The 12,450-nt window shown below is 43.0% G+C and overlaps 1 protein-coding gene across 1 annotated transcript in view; it reads left to right on the top strand.

The window, feature by feature from the left end:
• The first annotated feature begins 5,102 nt into the window (after positions 1–5,102).
• Positions 5,103–12,450, top strand: part of LOC138851243 (sodium- and chloride-dependent GABA transporter 1-like) — a 131,648-nt gene continuing 124,300 nt past the window's right edge. Inside the window, exon 1 of the mRNA XM_070080148.1 lies at positions 5,103–5,537. Coding sequence (XP_069936249.1) covers positions 5,249–5,537 — 289 coding nt within the window. The 5' untranslated portion in view covers positions 5,103–5,248. The remainder of the gene's footprint in view (positions 5,538–12,450) is intronic.

The following is a 12,450-nucleotide window of genomic DNA, read 5'->3' as shown; positions in this document are numbered from 1 at the left end:
GTTAACACAAGTCTTTAAGCATATGAATCGCTCAGTATCTCACAGTATCTCACAGTATCTCACAGTATCTCACAGTATCTCACAGTATCTCACAGTATCACAGTATCTCACAGTATCTCACAGTATCTCACAGTATCTCACAGTATCTCACAGTATCACAGTATCTCACAGTATCTCACAGTATCTCACAGTATCACAGTATCTCACAGTATCTCACAGTGTCTCACAGTATCTCACAGTATCACAGTATCTCACAGTATCTCACAGTATCTCACAGTATCTCACAGTATCACAGTATCTCACAGTATCTCACAGTATCTCACAGTATCTCACAGTATCACAGTATCTCACAGTATCTCACAGTATCTCAGTATCACAGTATCTCACAGTATCTCACAGTATCTCAGTATCACAGTATCTCACAGTATCACAGTATCTCACAGTATCTCACAGTATCTCACAGTATCACAGTATCTCACAGTATCTCACAGTATCACAGTATCTCACAGTATATCACAGTATCTCACAGTATCTCACAGTATCACAGTATCTCACAGTGTCTCACAGTATCTCACAGTATCACAGTATCTCACAGTATCTCACAGTATCACAGTATCTCACAGTATCTCACAGTATCTCACAGTTTCACAGTATCTCACAGTATCTCACAATATCTCACAGTATCTCACAGTATCTCAGTATATCACAGTATATCACAGTATCTCACAGTATATCAAAGTATATCACAGTATCTCACAGTGTATCACAGTATCTTACAGTATCTCACAGTATATCACAGTATCTCACAGTATCTCACTGCATATCACAGTATCTCACCGTATATCACAGTATCTCCCCGTATATCACAGTATCTCACAGTATATCACAGTATCTCACAGTGTCTCACAGTATTTCACAGTATCACAGTATCTCACGGTATATCACAGAATATCACAGCATATCACAGTATCTCGGAGTATCTCACGGTATATCACAGTATATCACAGTATCTCACAGTGTATCACAGTATCTCACCGTATATCACAGTATCTCACAGTATATCACAGTATCTCACAGTATCTCACAGTGTATCACAGTATCTCACCGTACATCGCAGTATCTCACAGTATATCACAGTATCTCACAGTATATCACAGTATATCATAGTATCTCACCGTATATCACAGTATCTCACAGTATATCACAGTATCTCACCGTATATCACAGTATCTCACCGTATATCACAGTATCTCACAGTATATCACAGTATCTCACCGTATATCACAGTATCTCACAGTATATCACAGTATCTCACAGTATATCACAGTATATCACAGTATCTCACCGTATATCACAGTATATCACAGTATATCACAGTATATCACAGTATCTCACAGTATATCACAGTATGTCACAGTGTCTCACAGTATATCACAGTATATCACAGTATATCACAGTATATCACAGTATCTCACAGTATTTCACAGTATCACAGTATCTCACGGTATATCACAGAATATCACAGTATATCACAGTATCTCAGAGTATCTCACGGTATATCACAGTATATCACAGTATCTCACAGTGTATCACAGTATCTCACCGTATATCACAGTATCTCACAGTATATCACAGTATCTCACAGTATCTCACAGTGAATCACAGTATCTCACCGTATATCACAGTATCTCACAGTATATCACAGTATCTCACAGTATATCACAGTATATCATAGTATCTCACCGTATATCACAGTATCTCACAGTATATCACAGTATCTCACCGTATATCACAGTATCTCACCGCATATCACAGTATCTCACAGTATATCACAGTATCTCACCGTATATCACAGTATCTCACAGTATATCACAGTATCTCACAGTATATCACAGTATATCACAGTATCTCACCGTATATCACAGTATATCACAGTATATCACAGTATATCACAGTATCTCACAGTATATCACAGTATATCACAGTATCTCACCGTATATCACAGTATATCACAGTATATCACAGTATATCACAGTATCTCACAGTATATCACAGTATATCACAGTATATCACAGTATCTCACCGTATATCACAGTATCTCACCGTATATCACAGTATCTCACCGTATATCACAGTATATCACAGTATCTCACCGTATATCACAGTATCTCACCTTATATCACAGTATATCACAGTATCTCACCGTATATCACAGTATCTCACCGTATATCACAGTATATCACAGTATATCAGTGTATATAACGCAAGTTCAAATAAACATCCCCATAATATGATGTATGCACATTACGGTGTATACACAATATAGTGTATACATTGTATATCTCTACCCGAATGTGTGTCATACAGCGAAAGGAGTGCTGCAGGCTTGAGCCTCCGAGGCAGTGAACCCGTGAAGTCACTTAGCATGTAGTTAAGAAGCCGTGCCAAGAGATGAGGTTCAATCCCCATTTGTTACAGTTAAGTAAGAACAATTTTAATTTTTATTGGCAACGGTGAAAGATTTTATTTACTGAGTATATCTTTGTTGGAAGAAGAATAGAGTGTTTTAAGGATCAACAATTTGTCTTTGTTTTAAGAAGGTGATAACTATATTGTGATAAATGAGATAATAAGATAAAATAAAGGAATCCCTTCAGAACAAACAGTAAATAAGATACTGAAAGACTATTTAAATCAGCTGGGTGGTTGTGTGGGTAACAACCAGGTGGTTGCTGGGTGGTTGTGTGGGTAACAACCAGGTGGTTGCTGGGTGGTTGTGTGGGTAACAACCAGGTGGTTGCTGGGTGGTTGTGTGGGTAGCAACCAGGTGGTTGCTGGGTGGTTGTGTGGGTAACAACCAGGTGGTTGCTGGGTGGTTGTGTGGGTAGCAACCAGGTGGTTGCTGGGTGGTTGTGTGGGTAGCAACTAGGGCCAGAGATTATAAGTAATGAGAGCAAAATATACATAGAACGCGGGACACCACCAGCGTAACACACACACACACACACACACACACACACACACACACACACACACACACACAGGACCCAGGAAAATAGAGATTAGTCGAAGAGCCAGAAACGAGAATGCACAGATAAGGAGGGAGGCCCAGCAACCGTAGAAAGCGACATTGCATCGAAGCCAAGTCAGACCCGAAGCTGTTGTATAGTCACATCAGGAGGAAGACAACAGTCAAAGACCAGGTAATCAGGCTGAAGAAGGAAGTTGGGGAGCTCACAAGATACGATCAAGAAGTATTATGGGAAGGCAATATGAGATTTAAGGAAGTATTTACAGTGAAGACAGAAAGGACTCCGGGAAGTCAAAATATCGGGATACACCAACAAGGAATATACCAACAAGTGCTGGATGTAATACACACAACCGAGGAGGAAGTGAAGAAGCTGCTAAGTGACCTTGATACCTCAAAGGCAGTAGGATCGGACAACATCTCTCCGTGAGTCCTCAGAGAAAGGGAAGAGACGCTATGTGCCACTAACAACAATTTTCAACACATCCATTGAAACTGAGCAACTACCTGAGTATATGAAAATGGCAAATGCAGTCCCCATTTTTAAGAATTGAGACATACACGAGGCAATAAACTACAGACCAGTGTCACTGACATGTATAGTATGCAAAGTCATGGAGAAGATTATCAGGAGGAGAGTGGTGGAGCACCTGGAACGGAACAAGCTTATAAACGACAACCAACACAGATTCAGGGAAGAAAAATCCTGTATCACGAACCTACTGGAGTTTTATGACAAGGTAACGGAAGTAAGACACGAGAGAGACAGGGTAGGGGGATAGATTGCATTTTCATGGACTGCAAGAAGGCCTTCGACACAGTTCTTCACAAGAGGTTAATGCAAAAGCTAGAGGATCAGGCACACATAACAGGAAGGGCACTGCAATGGATCAGAGAATAGACCGGGAGGCAACAACGAGTCATGGTGCGTGACGAGGTGTCAGAGTGGGCGCCTGTGACGAGCGGGGTTCCACAGGGGTCAGTCCTAGAACCAGTGTGGGTTTTGGTTATGTGAATGACATGATGGAAGGGATAGACAGAAATGTCCCTGTTTGCAGATGATGTGAAGTTAATGAGGAGAATTAAATCGGATGAGGATGAGGCAGGACTACGAAGAGACCTGGTCCAGCAACTGGCTTCTTGAATTTAACCCCGCAAATGCAAAGTCACGAAGATCGGGGAAGGGCAAAGAAGACCGCAGACAGAGTACGGGCTAGGAGGCCAAAGACTCACTCATGGAAAAGAATCTTGGGGTGAGCATAATACCGAGCACATCTGAGGCGCACATCAACCAGATAACTGCTACAGCAGATAGGCGCCTGGCAAACCTGAGAATAGTGTTCCGATACCTCAGTAAGGAATCCTTCAAGACTCTGTACACCATGTACGTCAGGCCCATACTGGAGTATGCAGCACCAATTTGGAACCCACACCTGGTTAAGGACGTCTAGAAGTTAGTGCTAAGGTTTGCAGCAAGACTAGTTCCAGAGCTCAGGGGAATGCCCTGCGAAGAAAAGTTAAGGGAAATCGGCCTGACGACACTGGAGGACAGGAGGGTTAGGGGATAAATGATAACGACATACACAGTACTGCGCAGAATAGACAAGGTGGGCAGAGACAGGATGTTCCAGAGATGGGACACAGCAACAAAGAGTCACAATTGGAAGTTGAAGATTCAGATGAGTCAAAGAGATGTTAGGAAGTATTTCTTTAGTCTTAGAGTTGTCAGGAATTGGAATAGTCTGGCAAGTGACGTAGTGGAGGCAGGAACCATACATAGTTTTAAGACTAGGTATGATAAAACTCATGGAGCAGAGAGAGAAAGGACCCAGTAGTGATCAGTGAATCAAAGATTTGTTAAATTATACCATGAATTAAGGAAATATCCTAGATTTCACCTTACAAAAGCAGACAAAGTAAATACGATAGCAATTATGAACAAGGTAGATTATAGGGAAAAAATGAACATGCTATTATAAATTCTTAAATTAAATTTGTGTGTGAGATGTATTGACAAGTACAGCAAGTTCTGACTTTTTCTTTTTCTTCGGCAGGAACAAGTAAAAGAGGCCCTAGCGACTGGCTGCTGTGAGTGCCTAGTGAACAGCAGTAGCAACAGCAGCAGCAGACAGCACAGCACAACACACTTACCCCGCGTCACACACCCCGCCAGCCACCATAACAGACGAGAACCAGCCCCCACAGCCACCCTCCGTCATGGAAGGTGAAGAGAAGAACAAGAACAAGTCTGCTGGAGGTGGTGGAGGCGGGGGAGAGGGAGGAGGAGGAGGAGGAGGAGGCGTGGGCACGGAGATGACCCAATATGGTCTCAACGGTACCTCCCCGCAGACGCCCAACGATGCCAACCTGGTCACCTTCGAGGACGAGATGGCTCTCCGTGGTGCCTGGAGCAGTCACCTCGACTTTATCCTCTCGCTCGTCGGCAACGCTATCGGTATTGGCAACGTGTGGCGCTTCCCTTACCTCTGTTACAAGAACGGTGGTGGTGAGTACACTGATAGTGTTTGTTATTGTTTGTACTTACCTGTTCATTATTTCAGGAAGGTTTTCGTTGTTTCCCCGTCTTAAGCGTTTATTACAGGAGCTGAACTGTATTGGTAAAGATAATCTTCAGAGTTATGTAAATGATTTAGAGAACAAACAAGTTGAAGAATGAGACGCATGTCCAATATTTGGGAATCTTGACTGAGGAAATGTTGGACAAGTGTCTCATTCTACAGTCTTCAGTGTTTGTAGTTACAGAAGACAATTCTTTTAGTCACGGTTATCATTCTGTGTGAAGTCTGTTTTAATTTAACCCACAGTTATCATAGAGCATTTATGTACATTAAATTCCATCATACTTGTCTCACTCCACTTGCTCAGTCTATTCAGGTCTTCCTGCAGGAATAAACAGTCATTCTTGCTACTTATTTTGCACAAAATTTTTGTAGTTTGTACTTTAGAGAATAGGTAAAAGGACACAAATGCAACTGATGCAACAATAAAATGTTACATTAGTTGCACATGTGTCCTCTTACCTAACAAAATGTCGGTAATCCTACCAAAATTATTACAGTTTAGAAATTAGAGTTTGGTGAAGAACTTAGTCAGGATGATAATAATTCATTCATTATTTTAGTTTTTGACTGATTTGTTTAACTTTGCCATACTGATTTCATATACAGAAATTTACTGCTCAAAAATCTGCTTGCTGGTTAACATTTCTTCACTTTTTATGTGTTGCACTGGTCGCCGTTGCCCAGCGGTGAGAGTGGCCCCTCTTATTGCTGAGGTTCAGGTAATAAACCCTGGAGATTAACATAACTTTTCATGTGTTTTATTTACTTTTCTCTATCGATTTTTTCCCGTAAATTCACAAAAACACTTGTCAGCGAGACAGTTACCTACGAGTAGTGAAATCCTGAAGATTCTCGTCTTCACATTGTTTATGTAGTCTCACATTATAATGTGCTATGTTTCAACTGGTGGCATGCTTTGTGTTTTTAATGTCCGCATTATCCACGTTGTCCTGTGTCGTGAACACTGCAGCTTAACGTTCATGATCACACATTTCCTCTTCCGTCCCGCCCAATGTTACAAAAAACGCGATTTCTATAAAGCTTAGAGATCTCCAGTGAATACTAGAAAGGACTGCCCTTCCAGCATCCAGCCTGTTACTGGGTGTTTGTAACAAGTAGTCAGTATCCTGGTCCAATTATCCATTAGAATTCAATAAGAATTAATAGTGCTTCAGGATTAAAACTGGTAGGCTACTAACTAGAGAAATTAAAATTTAATAAATTTATTAATTTAGTTGTCTAGGCGTATATTAAATTAAATTAAATTAAATTAATCACAGTAATCAAAATAATATTAATCACTTCTCTCGTGTACAGTATTATTGTTCTGAAAGCACATATCTCATTTATAAGTCTAAAGTACCGTCTGGTACATTAACATTTAATAATACAATATACAAATAAGTTTGTGTGTATGTGTGTAAGTGCTCTAAGTAGTTCGCTATGTCTCACGACTCGACTAGACTTAAACAAGTGACTGACAAAGTCCTCAAATAAACTAACTTCTTGATCAACTGGCAATCAGAACAGTCTGCTTGAACAATAAAAAGAATACTAAGCCCAATAGCAATATAACAAGCAACTGCGACACAGAATCAGGAACAAGGAGATAATATAACGACACTAAGTAGGGACCATCAGCAGATCCTCCACAAAAGTCACAAAACTCCCATACTACTGAATCTTAGTTCAGCATAAGAAAATCCCCGACTGTGATAATACACAGATACCAGTACAAATTAGGTCAGAAGCTACAGCTCAGGACCTGAGTTGCTCAGAGTGTCTAAGCGACACACAACCTCAGTACAACGTCGAAAATCACTAAGTCTAGACAATGTTCTGTGAACAGAGTCCCACAGAACCTACAACAATAATGAGACAGAGACGATCTTCCAACAAGGGCCAGTAAGGGGAAGTTAGGCACTTGTCAGGAATACGTCCAACCACCAAGCGAGTCTAGACCAGACTGAATACTTCAGGCGAGGTGAGGACACCCCCCCTCGATCACGTGATAGCTCTGTGGACATTTGCTGCCCAGCAACACCGAAGCCGGCAGAGTAACGAGCCACGAGCGATAATTACAGTAGTTAGACAATCAAGACTTGAACTTTGAGCACATAATATATGAAGGTTACATCCTACCTAACAACATAACTAAGTCATATAATAATATATAGCAATATATTTACGATTTAGCTATTATCGGAAATATAAGCAACATAAAATTATATGAAAAGGTAATATACATTATATACATTTTCATAATATACATCATATACTACATTGTAACCCATTCAGGGGTTGCAACACCCAATCAGTGTTTTGTTGTGTCTATGTCCTTCGATATGGTCTTCGTGTTCAAGTTATATAGCCTAGCAAGATTAGTCAGTCGATCATGACTCACGAAATCGTAATAACCCGATTGTACACTAACCACGGTACGGGTGGAGCTTGAACTCGCTTGGAGTTTTACGATTCACTTGTCGCAAGCTCACACCCCATCCGTACAGTGGTTTAGTCAGTCGATGCTATCACCACCCCACAGTGAACCCCGGTACCGAACATACAAAAGGAAAATAGGAAGAAGTAGAAAGAGAGCCTATATGTTGTAGTTGGGTTACATTCGTCGGGAAACTAGACAATTGTTTCCTAACTCGGGTCCTAGTCATATGATGACTCGCCACTGAAGCTTTTGGTCACATGTATTGTAAATGGTTTGGAAAACCGACAAGTTGAATAATAAGACACTTGTGTAACATCTGGGACTCATTTTGGTCAAATAACCGAGGCTTTTCGTCGACTCCTATTGTGTCTCAAACTCCTGCTGCACGACTTTATGTACATGGTTTCTTCCCTCTTCTATATTACTCATCACTATGGTTGGACGCAATATTCAAGCATCATCACAAGCACAAACACTTCCATTTGTCTCGAAAACTAGTGCTTAATGTGCGCGTCGGAGTCCGTTTATGAAGTAAAGAAAGACCAGGGTGACAAGTCCCAGACCAGGGTGACAAGTCCCAGACCAGGGTGACAAGTCCCAGACCAGGGTGAAAAGTCCCAGACCAGGGTGACAAGTCCCAGACCAGGGTGACAAGTCCCAGACCAGGGTGACAAGTCCCAGACCAAGGTGACAAGTCCCAGATCATGGTCTTGGACCAGCTGCGGTTTCACTGCTTATGTTTACATTCTGCACACTTTTACCCTTGATTTTAGGCAATTATGGAAGATACAAGTCTTAGATGCACACTTTCACAGGTTTACATTATAATTCTATTGTTGTCGTCTTTACAAGGTTTTGTGTATGTGTGTGTATGTGTGTGTGTGTATGTGTGTGTGTGTGTGTGTGTATGTGTGTGTGTATGTGTGTGTGTGTGTACTCCTAATTGTGGTTGGAAGGGGCTCAGTTTCAACTTCTGGCCCCACCTCTCAAACTGACCACTTCTGTGTTCTCTCTCTCCTGGCTTTGTGATCCCTGTTATACCTGTTCTTAACGCTGACTACTCGGAAGCTGAAGAAATATTTCCTAACAACAGCGTGATTTATTCTCAGAATTTTTCACATCGTTACCATGTATTCCCTGGTCGTTCTGTCGTCTAATGTCAACAAGTTTAGCTCCATGAACAGTCTCACTACAAACCTCTGCATTTGTTCTAGGTTCTAGACATGCATGATCAGGTAGGGGTTTAGTGCTGGTGCTGCATACACCAGGAAGGACCTGACATGCGTCATGTATAATGTCGTCAATGGTGGGTAAAAGGACACATGTACAACTAATGCGACATTGTTACTGTCTCCACCACTGCCTCCATCACTCTCCACCACAGCTTCCGTCACTGTCTCCACCACTGTCTCCATCACTGTCACCACCACTCTCTCCACTACTGTCTCCACCACTGTCTCCACCACTATGTCCACCACTGTGTCCACCACTGTCTCCACCACTGCCTCTACCACTGCTTCCGCCACTGTTTCCACCACTTTCTCCACCACTGTCTCCACCACTGCCTCTACCACTGTCTCCATCACTATCTCCACCACTTTCTCCACCTCTGTCTGCACCACTGTCTCCACCACTGTCACCACCACTGTCTCCACTACTGTCTCCACCTCTGCCTCTACCACTGCTTCCGCCACTGTCTGCACCACTGCCTCATCCAAGTCATTCTACTTTTCAACCACTTTGAAACTATAAAAATGTATGACCTTACATCCCTATATCTCAGCTGTGTGTTTAGCTTGTCACTATCTGCCGTATCAACTCACCTTAAGATTATAAATATAGTAATTATGTCTCCCAGTATCCTTCTCTCTGCCAAGGTCGTCATGGTCATTTAGTTTAAATTCTCCTTATAGATCATCTCTCTTAATTCTGGTACTAGTTTGGTTGCCAAGCTTTGGATCTTTTCTGAGCTGCTGCGTGAGTTTTACCAGGTGTGGGCGCCATGCCAGGGCCGCTTGCTAGGTTTGCACTAACCTATCTTGTATGTTAGCTTCTGAAAGATAATTTTATTCTAGCTCTCAAATGCTATTCTGAAGTTTGTTAATTACACGTATGCTGCTGATGTGTGTGTGTGTGTGTGTGTGTGTGTACTCACCTAGTTGTACTCACCTAGTTGAGGTTGCAGGGGTCGAGTCCGAGCTCCTGGCCACGCCTCTTCACTGGTCGCTACTAGGTCACTCTCTCTGAACCGTGAGCTTTGTCATACCTCTGCTTAAAGCTATGTATGGATTCTGCCTCCACTACATCGCTTCCCAAACGATTCCACTTCCTGACTACTCTGTGACTGAAGAAATACTTCCTAACATCCCTGTGATTCATCTGTGTCTTCAGCTTCCAACTGTGTCCCCTTGTTACTGTGTCCAATCTCTGGAACATCCTGTCTTTGTCCACCTTGTCAATTCCTCTCAGTATTTTGTATGTCGTTATCATGTCCCCCCTATCTCTCCTGTCCTCCAGTGTCGTCAGGTTGATTTCCCTTAACCTCTCCTCGTAGGACATACCTCTTAGCTCTGGGACTAGTCTTGTTGCAAACCTTTGCACTTTCTCTAGTTTCTTTACGTGCTTGGCTAGGTGTGGGTTCCAAACTAGTGCCGCATACTCCAATATGGGCCTAACGTAGACGGTGTACAGGGTCCTGAATGATTCCTTATTTAGATGTCGGAATGCTGTTCTGAGGTTTGCTAGGCGCCCATATGCTGCAGCAGTTATTTGGTTGATGTGCGCTTCAGGAGATGTGCCTGGTATTATACTCACCTCAAGATCTTTTTCCTTGAGTGAGGTTTGTAGTCTCTGGCCCCCTTGACTGTATTCCGTCTGCTGTCTTTTTTGCCCTTCCCCAATCTTCATGACATTGCACTTGGTGGGGTTGAACTCTAGGAGCCAATTGCTGGACCAGGTCTGCAGCCTGTCCAGATTCCTTTGTAGTTCTGCCTGGTCTTCGATCGAATGAATTCTTCTCATCAACTTCACGTCATCTGCAAACAGGGACACTTCGGAGTCTATTCCTTCCGTCATGTCGTTCACAAATACCAGAAACAGCACTGGTTCTAGGACTGACCCTTGTGGGACCCCGCTGGTCACAGGTGCCCACTCTGACACCTCGCCACGTACCATGACTAGCTGCTGTCTCCCTGACAAGTATTCCCTGATCCATTGTAGTGCCTTCCCTGTTATCCCTGCTTGGTCCTCCAGTTTTTGCACTGCTCTCTTGTGTGGAACTGTGTCAAACGCCTTCTTGCAGTCCAAGAAAATGCAATCCACCCACCTCTCTCTCTCTCCTGTCTTACTGCTGTCATCATGTCGTAGAACTCCAGTAGGTTTGTGACACAGGATTTCCCGTCCCTGAAACCATGTTGGCTGCTGTTGATGAGATCATTCCTTTCTAGGTGTTCCACCACTCTTCTTCTGTGTGTGTGTGTGTGTGTGTGTGTGTGTGTGTGTGTGTGTGTGTGTGTGTGTGTGTGTGTGTGTGTGTGTGTGTGTGTGTGTGTGTGTGTGTGCGTGTGTGTGTGTGTGTGTGTGTACTCACCTAGTTGTACTCACCTAGTTGAGGTTGCAGGGGTCGAGTCCAAGCTCCTGGCCCCGCCTCTTCACTGGTCGCTACTAGGTCACTCTCCCTGAACCATGAGCTTTATCGTACCTCTGCTTAACTGTGTCAAACGCCTTCTTTCAGTCCAAGAAAATGCAATCCACCCACCTCTCTCTCTCTCCTGTCTTACTGCTGTCATCATGTCGTAGAACTCCAGTAGGTTTGTGACACAGGATTTCACGTCCCTGAAACCATGTTGGCTGCTGTTGATGAGATCATTCCTTTCTAGGTGTTCCACCACTCTTCTTCTGTGTGTGTGTGTGTGTGTGTGTGTGTGTGTGTGTGTGCGTGTGTGTGTGTGTGTGTGTGTGTGTGTGTGTGTGTGTGTGTGTGTGTGTGTGTGTGTGTGTGTGTGTGTGTGTGTGTGTGTGTGTGTGTGTGCGTGCGTGTACTCGCCTGTGTGTACTCATATGTGGCTTCAGGGGTCGAGCTTTAGCTTATGTTCCTGCATACACTACCACTGTCAGTACCACCATTGTTTTAAACTTTATATTTTCACTACCATCTTCACCACCACCAACAACAACAACAATACCACCATCTGCACCACCTGCACCACCTGCACCACCTGCACCATCACCACCACCACCACCAACACTACCACCTGCACCACTACCTGCATCACCACCCACCCTCATCACTGGTAGCTACTACGTTCATTCTTTCTTGGCTTCGAGAGCCTTACTGTACCTCTTCTTAAAACTATGTATGGACCCTGCCTCTACTACATCATTCTCCAGGCTGT

This window comes from Cherax quadricarinatus, unplaced genomic scaffold (genome assembly GCF_038502225.1).
Source record: "Cherax quadricarinatus isolate ZL_2023a unplaced genomic scaffold, ASM3850222v1 Contig173, whole genome shotgun sequence".
Lineage (NCBI taxonomy): Eukaryota > Metazoa > Arthropoda > Malacostraca > Decapoda > Parastacidae > Cherax > Cherax quadricarinatus.
The sequence above is the reverse complement of the archived record's forward strand: the minus strand, read 5'-3'. Positions and strand labels throughout refer to the sequence as shown.